Raw genomic sequence first — 13,177 nt, forward strand, 5'->3', positions numbered from 1 at the left:
TCAGCAGCACTCCTTCACTTCATCCCAGACGTCCACTTGTTACGTCTCCAGCTGATTGTTGCAGTGAGCGGCTCGTGCACACACTGAGTCCCTCGTCAGCGAGTCTCACCTTCTTATTGGACGGCACAGGCTGGGACTCGGGGTCAGAGTGTGTTGTTTGAGGGTAAGTGTCCTGTCGGTTTATGCTGCGTAAAAGGCCAGTCACCTCAGCAGGGCAAATATTTTACCTCCAGAGGATAAACCCCGCACTATCTGAACGTGACTGATTTACTCACATCATAGTGTTCTCCTTGAGGATCAATTCTTCAAGTGCACTCGGTGTGGTTGGCACATAGTTGTCTCTGCCTGGCCGCATCCCTCTGACGCCTCTCCAGCTTCACGCCGATGCCTCCCGTCTGTGCGCGTTCGGTCTGAAATGAATGAATGACTAACATGTATTAAGTAATTCTCCTTGTGAATCATACACAACCGATTCAAACACAAAAGTCCAGTTTGTTTGTTTACTCGGTGTGGACGCGGATGCTCCAGTTCCTCAAACTGAACACTGAATTGTTACGTTGGCTTGATTCACACTAACGTTATGACTCTTTTTCGCTTTTTGCTACTGGAACAGGGTGTTTACACGATTAATATCTGGAATACAACTCTGCTTGAACACCACGTAACTGCTGGTTGACATTTAGGTCATTGCCCTCGACTTCCTCAGCCGCTTCATGTTGCGCATACTTCTGTCGCCGTCAATGCAACAACAAGGGAATTCTGGGTATTTTTCACACTTTTAAAATCTCAATGTGTTTTTATTAATGATGCTGCTGAAGGTTTGTTGACAACATTAAGCCTGTATGTCCAGTTTTAATCATTTGAGACAATTGAAACATGCTTCATTTTTAAAATAAGCTTCTTTAATTATGTATGAGAATTAAAAAAGCCTCTGGTTGAAATATGACAGATGAAAACAGCTGTATTGCTCACTGGTGTTAACACACTGTCGGTCATTCACTGCTGCCTTCAAGCGCCGTCAGGAAACTACAAAGAGGAATATGTTGTTTTTCATAAATGAAGGGTATTATTTATTAATGCCATGCATGAGTGTTGCATTAGGTCAAGTTAAAGGGAACTGACTCCAGTCCCATCAGAAATATTGAACAATGAACTGAACACAAACTATCAAAAGAATACTGTTAATTAAACTTTAAAGGTTGCAATTGTCCATGTTTCCCCAGGTTGCTGTGACATTTAGTTACACTCAGTTGCATTTACAACTGAGTGTAAATTACTTTATTTTGTTTAGCAGCGACGTTTTAATAACAACCATCTTGTATATTTCTATGACCTATTTCCTCTTGAAACATTGAATACAGCCCGAAAGCATTTATGTGTGCAAGACATTTGTAATTGCTACTTTATTATTGGAAATAAGAGCGCTTGAAGGCAGCGTTTGCACAACAGGGAATTTACAAAACAGCACTGCTGCCACCTTGTGGTAGGCATGTATATAGAAATATAAAAAGTCTCAGATGACCTTGCACACCCTGTGCTGTGACCTGTAAATACAGTAGCTACAGCTAACACCAGCCATGCAGATGTAGCTGCTCACTCAAGGCACAAGCTAAAGGCAGCTCAGGCTAAGCTAATGCTGATTTTGAAGCGACACAATAACTTATTTTTTGTTATTTCTCCGCCCCCTCTTCTTTTTAACGTAGTTTATGTGAAGGGCTACACATTTTGAGATTATTGCACCATTTCTCTCAACACTGAAACCATTTTTATTCAAATGAACATGTCTTAGACTTGATGTTTCAGAGTGATTTCACAAAACATTGTGAAATCACTCTGATTTCACAAAACATTGTGAAATCACTCTGATTTCACAAAACATTGTGAAATCACTCTGATTTCACAAAACATTGTGACATAGGTAAATTGTGAAGTAGTTACTTCATAAGATAAGCTTTCAAACTGATTCACAGGTACATTTTAACCGCCTGATTTTGCTCCTACTGGACCAACTCATAATTAAAATGTTGCTTAGTTACCTGATAACACAGATAAGTAAATACTATGAATTCATATGTCTTAGTTTGTATTATTCCATTACTTTAACTGTATAATATACAGTACATCTAAATAGATGAGTCATGTTGGGGCCAATACAACTTCTAAGCCTGCCTTTGTGTTGACAACATCAATGCAATTAACCCTGACTGATCATCCATCCCAGAACATGACCTATAATTATAATTACACCCTCATGTATTATTAAACAGGAGACATACCTAATTAAATAGGCTGCGTACGCATACATAAATTAGCAATTAATAAAATTCCACTTTCAGGCCTTTTTTAAAAAATCGGTAGTCTTTTAAATTAATTATACACACAATGGTGTCCAGCACTTGACAAACAGCGATATCCAAATGTGTTGTCTCTGTCGACTAGCGGCTGTTACTTTTCTCACCGATAGGTGGCGACGTCATCATGTTGCCTCGGTGAGGTGGGCGGGGCCTCCGGTCGCCCGTTCGTCATCAGCCCCCAGATAGCGGTGGGATGCGCGCGCCTCACTGCCGGACTACATAAAGCAGCTGCGGGACGCCCAGGAAGGTCTTCCACGCAACAGGTAGGGGGGTCCCGGTCCGGGTTTGGTCTTTTTAACGCCTTGTAGACGCTTTTAACTCGAAGTGAAGGAGTTTTAGCTCACATGTCTGTGTTTGTGTTTGTGTTTTCATCTAAGTAGCGTAGTTAAAAATGCAATGTGCGACGTAAAACCGCAGGCGATGTGTAAGCCTGTTAACCAAAGTTGGTGAAACAACAATAAAGAAGTTCATTTTTTTTAAGTACAAGTTAATTATTGCTTCCTCCGTAATAGTTTTTTTTTTTTTGTAGATATGTAAGTTTATTCCGAAGTTACTGTTCTAACTGGATGACGGCACGAGCCCCTGATCTGTGTCGGCGTGTCTTTGCTTTCTAGTTTGTGACGTCAGATAAAATTAATTTAAAATGCTAAAAAAAAAAAAAAATGTATTCACAAAATGTACTTCTCTATTAGACAAAATGCTGTCTTTGTAGTGATCTATTTGTATGCGTGTTTTACTGGATTGTTGATAGTAATACATTTATGAGTATTAATACTACTGGAAATAAGTGGAGCTCATTTGAACCATTTTGTATAATCTCTATTGGTTAAAGTAAAAGCATAAAATACAAGAAGTGCAGTACTTGAGAGAATGTGATGTGCCGCCTTGCAGCCATGTTCCTGTACCTCCTGGGGCTGGTGGTCGTCTACTTCCTGTACCGCTGGTTCAGGGAGCTGCCCCATGTCCCCGACAAGGGCAGCAAGTATGTGTACATCACCGGCTGCGACACCGGCTTCGGCAACCTGCTGGCCCGCCATCTGGACAAGAAGGGCTTCAGGGTGATCGCCTCGTGTTTCAGCGAGAAGGGAGAAGAGGACCTGAGGAAGTCCTGCTCCGGCAACCTGACCACAATGCACCTGGATGTGCGGTCCAAGGACAGCGTGGACAAGGTTGCGGCGATGATCAAGGAGAAGGTGGGGGTGCTTGGTGAGTGGAGTGTCCGCCCCCTCTTTTGGTCGAAATATAGCCAAAGCTATTGGCTTGATTGCCGTGGAATTGTATGAAGACATTCATGATCCCCAGAGGATGAATCCTGCAGACTGTGTTGGTCCTGACTGGTCCTCTAAGGTCCCAACAAGGTTGACATATGTGTGTTTGAAGTAGCATTTATTGGATGTACGGTCATAACAAGGATCCTCTGAGTCCTACTGGGGCCTTTGTCAGGACAGAATAACATGTTGGTTCAACGCCAAAACGCACCCACCTCATTCCTCTCATCCCCTCACGCTAAATGTACTCAGCGTGTATTAACATGCTTTGCATTTTTCTGCTCTCTTAACTGTGGTGCAACTCTGCTCAGTGGGGTTTAATTTAGTTAAAAAGAGTTCATTAGTTGACTGTACGTCCTCTGTGCAACCCCCCCAGGCCTATGGGCTGTGGTGAACAACGCAGGGGTGTCCATCCCCTCGGCCCCGTGCGATTGGCTAACCATCGACGACTACAAGCCCATGCTGGATGTCAACCTCAACGGCGTGATCGCGGTGACGCTGAGCGTCCTGCCGCTGATTAAGAAGGCCAGGGGAAGGGTGGTCAATGTCGCCAGCGTGTTCGGGAGGATCAGTCCGGTGGGGGGCCCGTACACTGTTTCCAAATACGGTGTGGAAGCCTTCAACGACAGCCTCAGGTGAAACATTAACTCGCACAATCAATATTTAAGAGTATGCAGAGATTCTTTTACATCCCGGCGCTGATAAAACGGGGCGTTTCAGGTTGAATATGAAGCCATTCGGTGTCAAAGTCCACTGCATCGAGCCGGGGTTCTTTAAAACAAACGTGACCGACACCGGCATCCTGAGCAAAAACATAAATACGCTGTGGGACCGACTGTCCCAGGACATGAAGGATGTCTACGGAACTGAGTATCGACAAAAGGGTAAGTTGGGATTGTTGCTTTTTTACATTTGTCTTTTGTCTATTCATTTTTTTACTCATTCTGCTCATTTTCCCTCCCAGCATTAGATGTGCTATCCACTAAAGTTGCCAAGATCAGCGACGGGGATCTGATGAAGGTGGTCAGCTGTATGGAGCACGCCATCTCCGCCGTCCGACCCCGCACCCGCTACTCTCCAGGCTGGGACGCCAAGCTGTTCTGGCTGCCGCTGTCGTACATGCCCACCCGTGTCTCCGATTACATCTTGTGCAAAGAAGCCATTCCTATTGCCAAGCCGGTGCAATGATAGTGCACGTTATGCAATACAAGTTTCTTAGTGTATTACTGATATATTCCTGAACAATGCCTTGCTCCTACATACGTTTGTGTAGCTAATGCAAAACTGTGCCATATTCAAGGCCACCTTATCTACAGGCAGATAGGAGTTGGTTCAAATCAATGTGATGATTGGTGTGTGGAAGGTCAGGGAGGAGCCATAAAAAAATCAGGTAAACTAAAGACTTGAATACAAAGTTCATTTGGAGTAGGACTGTTGATTTGTTGTACATTTTGTGAAAAACAAGCTTGAAATATCAATATTGCTGTCTGGTTTTTAAAAAAATCTGCAAATACACTGCTCTGCAGCAACACTTCCCTGTGCATGCAGTTAAAGTGCACAATATACAGAGTGGACTTTCGCAAGAGCAGCAGACACAGGACTTGTTTAGTTTCCAAATGTATGAAAGTTTTTACATTTTTAGCTGTCAGGAAACATCTTAAACACTTGTTAGTGTATCAGTGTTGTAGGACACTCTTGCTGAAAAAAAAACAATTTAATCCACCATCAGGAAATACAGGTACATATCTGGTGTGTTGAACTGACATTAAATTGCAAACCATGTGGAAAAAAAAGTTTTATTATTGAACATCCTGTCCCTCCGGAGCCAAATACCCCTTTGCCAAGAAAACCTAATCCCAACAATATGGTTTCCCCTTTAAAGTTTCAAACACTGATCCAATTGTTTGTCCACAGTTTTTATTTCAGTTCAGGAAAAGCTGCAACACAGTTCAGAACGCTTCAACATGACTCACTGCCTCCTGGTGGTCAGACTGATGAGAACAGCCATTTCATGAAACCCCTCATGAACAAGATTCTAAACTACAACTATTAAAAGCATGAGAAATATACAGTTGACAAGTCGTTTTGTGTAAAGACAGCGTTTTATTCCATCTTCCATTGGAAACATTAAATAGAACTTTCTCTTAGGATGACGAGACGGGTACATTTTGTATTTTGACATGTTTTACAAACCAAGTGCTCCTAACCACAGAACCCCTCTTGTTTTTAATCCTCCCTTAACAGTTACATTGTTTAGATGTTTATGAGTGCTCCTCAGCCAGCCTGGCGGCCTTCTCAACCACTTCCTCGATGGGGCCGACCATGTAGAAGGCCTGCTCGGGCAGACTGTCGTACTCGCCTGCAGGGAACAATCGGGTAAAAGAAATAAATATTAGTACTACGGAAAGCTCAAGCGAAGTTGAGGGGCACAAATCTAAAGTGTAAATGATTAAGTACTTTTACGTGACATCTTACCGTTGAGGATGCTCTGGAAGCCCTTGATGGTTTCCTTGAGGGGCACCAGCTTTCCTGCGTGGCCAGTGAAGACCTCTGCCACCTGGAAGGGCTGGGACAGGAAACGCTGGATCTTGCGGGCGCGGGCCACAGTCAGTTTGTCCTCCTCAGACAACTCATCCATACCCAGAATGGCAATGATATCCTGCAGGGATTTGTAGTCCTACAGAGGCAAAGTAAAATTGTTAGCGTTGCACAGAAAAACAATTTAAATTCTAGGTTTTAAAATACCATTAAGTCCCAAACCTGAAGGATTTTCTGCACACCACGGGCGATTTCATAGTGCTCTGTGCCGACGATGTTGGGGTCCATGATACGGGAGGTAGAGTCCAGGGGGTCGACAGCGGGGTAGATACCCAGCTCAGCGATGGCGCGAGACAACACGGTGGTGGCGTCCAAGTGAGCGAAGGTGGTGGCGGGGGCAGGGTCAGTCAGATCGTCAGCGGGCACGTAGATGGCCTGGTGGAGAGAATTTAGGCAACCTTTAATTGTAGCAAATCATGTTTGCACATCATCTGCTTGATAAACGCAGGACAAAATGTCAGTCGGCCTCACTGACGCAACATTTACCTGCACAGATGTGATGGAGCCCTTCTTGGTGGTGGTGATTCTCTCCTGCATGGTACCCATGTCAGTGGCCAGAGTGGGCTGGTAACCCACAGCAGAGGGGATACGCCCCAGCAGGGCGGACACCTGGGGAGTAGGACGACTTCGGTCATTATCAAGCTCGCCAGCCAACAGTCTCAGTGGGACTGTGTACAAATTTAAAACCATTAACCGCGATAACTGTTGTGTTTTTGCTTGAGGGACACAATGTTTTACAGACCTCGGAGCCAGCCTGTGTGAAGCGGAAGATGTTGTCGATGAAGAGCAGCACATCCTGACCCTCCTGGTCACGGAAGTACTCTGCAACACTCAGTCCAGTCAGAGCCACTCTGGCGCGGGCGCCGGGGGGCTCGTTCATCTGTCCGTACACCAGCGCCACCTAGCAGGGACAAGTGCCACGGTGAGCGGTGGACATTTGCTACCACAACATGGTAAAAAATGTTTTAAAAAAAGTTACTTTCTGCCAAAATCCTCACCTTGGAGCTGTCGTCCTTCAGGTTGATGACGCCGGACTCAATCATTTCATGGTACAAGTCGTTTCCCTCACGGGTGCGCTCTCCCACACCGGCAAACACGGAGTAACCACCATGGGCCTTGGCCACGTTGTTGATCAGCTCCATGATCAAGACAGTCTTGCCCACACCGGCACCACCGAACAGACCTGTGAGGGCGAAGAATGAGGAGATTATTGTTTCCTGCATGGTAATGTGCGTTATGATACAACAGTCAGCCAAACTTGTGTAGTAGCACATACCGATCTTTCCTCCCTTAGCGTAGGGGGCCAGCAGGTCCACCACCTTGATGCCAGTCACCAGAATCTCCTGCTCCACACTCATGTCAGTGAACTCAGGGGCCTCAGCGTGGATGGGTGCAGTGCTGTGGATAAAAATAAAGAGATTTTCAGCTATTCAAAGCGCAGCTCTGTTTTTGCAGAGCTTTACAAAGCTCAACAAAGCCGATTCACTCCTAATCAGCATAATTAGCACTTGAATTTGTTTACTAACAGCAACTTTATATTGCCATTCATTAAGACTTTTTGTTTAAGGTGAACTCACTGCTTGGTGGAGATGGGACCCCTCTCGTCGATGGGCTCTCCGATGACATTCATAATCCTGCCCAGAGTCTCGGGACCCACTGGGATTCTGATGGGGGCACCGGTGTCCAGAACCTTCTGTCCACGGACCAGACCCTCGGTACCGTCCATAGCAATGGTACGCACTGTGCTCTCCCCTAAACACAAAACATTAAATTGATTTCCTTCTGTCATGCTTCTGCGGGTTACAGGACTGAAGGGTACACGTCACAGTTGCTCACCAAGATGCTGTGCCACCTCCAGGACTAGCCTGGCCTCACGGCCGGCGACTTCCAGTGCGTTGAGAATGGGAGGAAGGTCGTCGTCAAACTGGACGTCGACGACGGCACCGATGACGGCCACAATGCGCCCGGCAGCCACGGAGGTGGCGGCGGCAGGTGCGACATAGTCTCTGCCTGTAAAGTAGCGTATGTGCAGTTAGCATACGAGTGCTACCGCCGTGACCTTGCGATGCCGACGGTACTCGGGAGCCCTGAACGCACCACACGGTCCGGTGAAAAGCAGCAAGACACGAACACTGCGTGTCTGGCCGTGTCAATGTCACGCGAGAGTCGTCGGCCAAACGATGAATTAGCTTTAAAGGAAACTGCAATGAGCCGAGCGACGCCCTTTAACAAGTCAAAAAGTGTACATATATATAGATATTTATCAGTATGCACGGTTTACCATGTCACCAACTAAACAACGTTAGCTTAAAATGACAGGCAGCTGAATGAAGTGTACTTCGGGCTAACGTTGCTAATGCGACTACTGCTAATGACACACGCAGGACATTCATTGGCGGGTAAGTTTGCTAGCGTGTCATTTAATCCTCACGCTCATTTATTTTTCTGCATAAACCCAAAGTGGAGAAATGTTGCAGACGACTTCACACCGTGGCTAATCTGCCAGCTAGACGTCGTTAACACGCAACATGTAACGCTAGCTTAGCATGCCCTGCAAAAGTGTAGCACCGCCTCATGTCATTACACAAAGGTCATTGCTGCTAGCCCAAGGAACACACAGCGGAGTAGTTTTCTGACGCGTGACATCCGTCAATAAGAGCACATACGCACACGTGTGGCCACGTAAATTGTTTGAGTCACACCAGCAGATGTGAAATTAGACATGTTAATGTTAAAGGCCTGCTACGCCGCTGACAGGGTAGTCAACGTGTGGCTAACGACAGCTAACGCTAACGTTAGCCGAGCCTCTGCCCTTCTCTGACAGACGCGAAGACGCGCTTTTTGCTTCGTCCGATTTCGCTCAGCATGCAGGACTTACGTGAAAGGACGGCTGGGGAGCCGACGAGGGCCTTCAGAGGCTGGACCCCAGGCTTGAGAGCCTGCAGTGCCCCGGTGCAGCAACGTCCCACAGCTCCTAACATTGTCAAAATGGCTGAAGGTGGAAAGAGACGGAGGAACTTGCGGCTTTATAATGAATGGCCGATAAGGCGAACTGCGCATGCGTGCAACGTAAGGGGCTGAACTGAGCATGCGCAGATGGTAAGCGCTTCCAGCTGACATTCTGCCCTCCAGGACTGGACTATTTGACAGTGACTGCTGAATGACAGTCCAGACTACAAGTTAAATATAATACACGTTTCATACTATTCCAATTATTGTAGAACGACATGGGAACAAATTATTTTGGAATCATTCTCCCATTTATACAGTGTTTGATGTCAAGGGGAGTTCAGTTTTCTGCAGCAGGCCTGACATTAGGTCATCAACAGTGACCTCAATCCCCAGAGAAATAGCAGAAATACCCACAGTTGGTTCCATGTTCTGACTGAAATCTGGACAACTGTTTGCAGACCATGTCAATGGTGTACACTTAAAACCTTGTATCTGCACTGACTACACAGCTAGGCTTGTGAAGGTGATAAACAGCAACTTAAGCACTGTACTTACATTTAAATTTACTAGCACTCAACATAAGTGTTTTTGTCACATGCCTTGACATGTAGCAAGTTTCCGTGAGAGTTGTAGTGTTTTTACAGTTTGGTGTTACTACTTTTACACAAGTATTGAATCTGACTTTTTCCACCACAGGCTGCTGAATATGTAATGTGGAATACATTACCGACACCCACAAACATGCACACGCACAACAGCATTGATTACAGAGCCAATCATGCTCTCTGGAGAAGAGAAGGATGTGTGAACATGAACGTGAGTACAGCTGCAACCAATATCCAAAGTGTGGTGTATTTTTTGGAAGTGCAACGTAGGCCAATTACTAATTGTACAATACACACATGTATTGATTACAGTGGGAAAAGAAAAGAAAAACAGCAACTGCTGGTGATGAGCAGCATAAGAAATATTCACTTGTTTACAGTAGTGGAAGTATTCAAATCATTAATTTCAGGAACATTTCTAAAATCACACTATAAAAATACTCCTGCCTTCAATACAGTTGGACCTAAGAGTAAATATACTGCTGGCTTATCCTTATTCTGGGACACTGGCGTCAGCATTATTTTGGTGGTGGGTCGTGCTACTAGAAGATGAGGCCCAAGTGTAAATAAAATTGTACATAAAAATGATTTTTAACCCAAATAGATGTCTTTGACAGTATCTCCTTTCAGGCTGCACAGAAACCAACCTTCACAATAAGGTGTTGTGAAAGTAACAATACAAATACTCTGTCACACACTACAGGCAAAACATGTACTTAAGTAAAAGTACAACAGTGAAGAATGGCCTGTCTCAGAGTCATACATATATTACTTTATTACATTATAAATATTGATGCATTAATGTGTTGATCACTTTAATGTTGCTGCTGGTAAAAAAGCAGTCTTTAATGACCTTATAGACGTCTTGGTAGCTTGTAAATGTCTCTTTTGTCTTTTGTTAATTTATGATAATACATCATGTGTTAATTAGTAAAGTACAACATCTTAATTGTACTTCAGTACAGTACTTGAGTAAATGTTCAATTTCAGTCAGAGGATCAACCTGAAACTATAAAAAGAAAGGGACAAATTTAGAAAAGCGCTGGCAACACGCCCACATTCCCAGTAGAAAGTACACCATTGGTTCGTCTAGTATACAACCCAGTCTGTTGGAGGTTATCAACAGTTTGCAGTTGAGTCTCAGCATTTTTCAATTCTCTGAGCGAGACAACCACGTTTTGTACGTCCCCAATTCTGCCATGAACGGTGGACACGTCCCTCAGGGAAGTCTGGTACGCAGACTCACAGAAAGACTCATCAGAGCCCTGGTGCTCTTCACCATTCGACAGTGGGACAGTCCTCTTGAGTCGAGTGTCCCACAATGCAGTGCAGGAAGGAAAGGGAGGAGCTGTGAACAGCTGGAAAAGATTCCAACCAATTAAGAAAACCATATATATATATATATATATATATATATAGGGGTTAATGGGGGCATTTGTAATTGATATAGAACATTGATAATGAAAAAACACTATAAATAGAATAGATTATTATATATTATTCTACAGTATGGGATTTGGGACAGAGTATGTGAAGAGTCTACTATTAGTACACTAGAGGGGGCTGCTGTATTAAATTAGACAGAGTGTGTGTGTGCGTGTGTGTGTGTGTGTGTGTGTGTGTGTGTGTGTGTGTGTGTGTGTGTGTGTGTGTGTCTCTCCTTGTCTCTGCCTCAGTTTAACCCTCTCTGTACAATCTGTGATTCGTACACATATTGTGTACAAACAGTTCCCTTTTGTAGACTTGTAAGTGGAGCAGAGTCATCCCATCAGTAGTGTGTTCAGGTAAAATGAGTTCACCTGTGTGATTGTGCTTTGAAAACAAACACACTGATGTTTCCCTCCAGAGTAACAGATCGAGCAAGGCTTGGCATCGCTCCTGCTAACCACATGTGACTGTCTGCAGGCATAGCCGCATCTCTACTAGTCTGTATTTGTCTATGAAAACACAGCACATATTTGAATTAATCATCCTCTGCATGCCCCAAAAGTAGAGTGTGTTGAGAGATGAGTGAGGCTGTTTGCGTTGCCAGGCTTTTGTGCTCCGTGTTGTTGGATCATCACAGGCACATGCATGGGAATACTCTGAATGCCACCAAAAAAAAAGGTTGCCACTCGGCCAAGAGCAACGTTGATATCACCCTTCAGTGGTTTTCCCAAAAGCTTTCCATGTCATCCCTTCTCCGCGTTTGATTGGGATGGCGTTGCCAAAAAGTGAGCTCACGACGGCGAGGGATGCAGGAACGGACATGTTCCAATCAGGAGAGGCCGATGCGGTATAGAAACATCTGACGCCCCACATTACAGAAGGATCTGTGCAAACCTGCTCTGTATTCAAATCCACGACAATAACCTTTATTCAAAGCACCCCCTGCATCATACTGGGGACAGGCTGACAGCAGGCGGCTCTTGTCTGTCCACGCAGAGACGCAGAGATGATGTTCGATGGTAAACCGAGATGCTTCTGCAGTGAGTGCTTTAGAGTTATTTTCTCTGGTCTTTTGAAGACTCGCGAGCAGGACGACTCCAGGCGATGTCTGTCAGTCCAGCCTGAAATAGCTCAACAATTATCGGATGGATTGACATGAGATTTTGGGCCGACATTCATGGCCCTCAGAGGATGAACCCCACTGACTTTAGTGATCCACTGATTTTTTTTTTTCTCTCCCCCGCGCCACCATGAAGTCGACATTTGTGGTTTGGATGGATTCTCCTCAGATCTTGTACACACATTCATGAATAGCAATCACTTTGGTGGTTCCTCAACTTCTCATCCAGAGTAATTATACGATCAACATTTACATTCCTCCAATACTTTGGTTTATGACCAAATCCCTGCAAAAAGAATAACATTCCCATCAGCTGGAGTTGGTGTTTAATGCTGATTTGCAAACGTTAGCATGTTTTAACATGAAAGTAAGACACTTACAATGGGTGGACTATGAGACAATGGGCCCCTGGGCACAGACATGCAAAAAACCTCCATCTCTCTGAGGACAAAGCCACACAGACTTCATACTTGTTTAGCTTCGGTTTGGTTTTATGTCTCTTTGTGGTCATTTTGTGTCTCTTTATTTTTTTTGTGTAACTGTATTGGTCTTTTTGAAGAGATTTTGTGTTTCTTTGTAGCTGTTTTGCATCTCTTTGTAGGCTTTTGTGTCTCTTTCTAGTCGTTTTATGTTTCTTTGTGGTCATTTTTAGCCTCCTCCCGCTTCGCATGTCTCTCTTTGAGTGACATCTTGTGGGAGACCTTGACGCTTCGGGCCCCCGGGCCCGTGCCCGGCAGGCCTAGGTTAGTAATCCATCCCTTCCTGTCAGAAACAAGGCAAACAAAACCTGTTAGAAACTCATTAATGCATTGTGATTGACAACCTACACAACCCCATCTGAACGTTTTGTTG

At 44.7% G+C, this 13,177-nt stretch overlaps 2 protein-coding genes across 2 annotated transcripts; one reads left to right on the forward strand and one right to left on the reverse strand.

Annotated features, from left to right (window-relative positions):
* The first annotated feature begins 29 nt into the window (after positions 1-29).
* LOC137793954 (retinol dehydrogenase 7-like) lies at positions 30-5,458 on the forward strand. Its single transcript, XM_068590432.1, has 6 exons — positions 30-163; positions 2,465-2,617; positions 3,246-3,560; positions 3,999-4,257; positions 4,343-4,506; positions 4,587-5,458. Exons 3-6 carry the CDS (start codon positions 3,248-3,250, stop codon positions 4,808-4,810), a joined length of 960 nt encoding a protein of 319 aa, XP_068446533.1. The 5' UTR covers positions 30-163; positions 2,465-2,617; positions 3,246-3,247; the 3' UTR covers positions 4,811-5,458.
* A 64-nt stretch (positions 5,459-5,522) lies between these two features.
* On the reverse strand, positions 5,523-9,257 carry atp5f1b (ATP synthase F1 subunit beta). The gene is made up of 10 exons (XM_068590431.1): positions 9,099-9,257; positions 8,057-8,230; positions 7,798-7,972; positions 7,497-7,618; positions 7,219-7,403; positions 6,963-7,121; positions 6,707-6,829; positions 6,383-6,595; positions 6,098-6,299; positions 5,523-5,981 (listed from the first exon to the last, which is right to left on the reverse strand). The coding sequence occupies exons 1-10, from the start codon at positions 9,199-9,201 to the stop codon at positions 5,884-5,886; spliced, it is 1,554 nt and encodes a 517-aa protein (XP_068446532.1). The 5' UTR covers positions 9,202-9,257; the 3' UTR covers positions 5,523-5,883.
* Positions 9,258-13,177: the final 3,920 nt, after the last annotated feature.

Source organism: Clinocottus analis, unplaced genomic scaffold (assembly GCF_023055335.1).
Source record: "Clinocottus analis isolate CAN_PGR_092001 unplaced genomic scaffold, fCliAna1.0.p SCAF_24, whole genome shotgun sequence".
NCBI lineage: Eukaryota > Metazoa > Chordata > Actinopteri > Perciformes > Cottidae > Clinocottus > Clinocottus analis.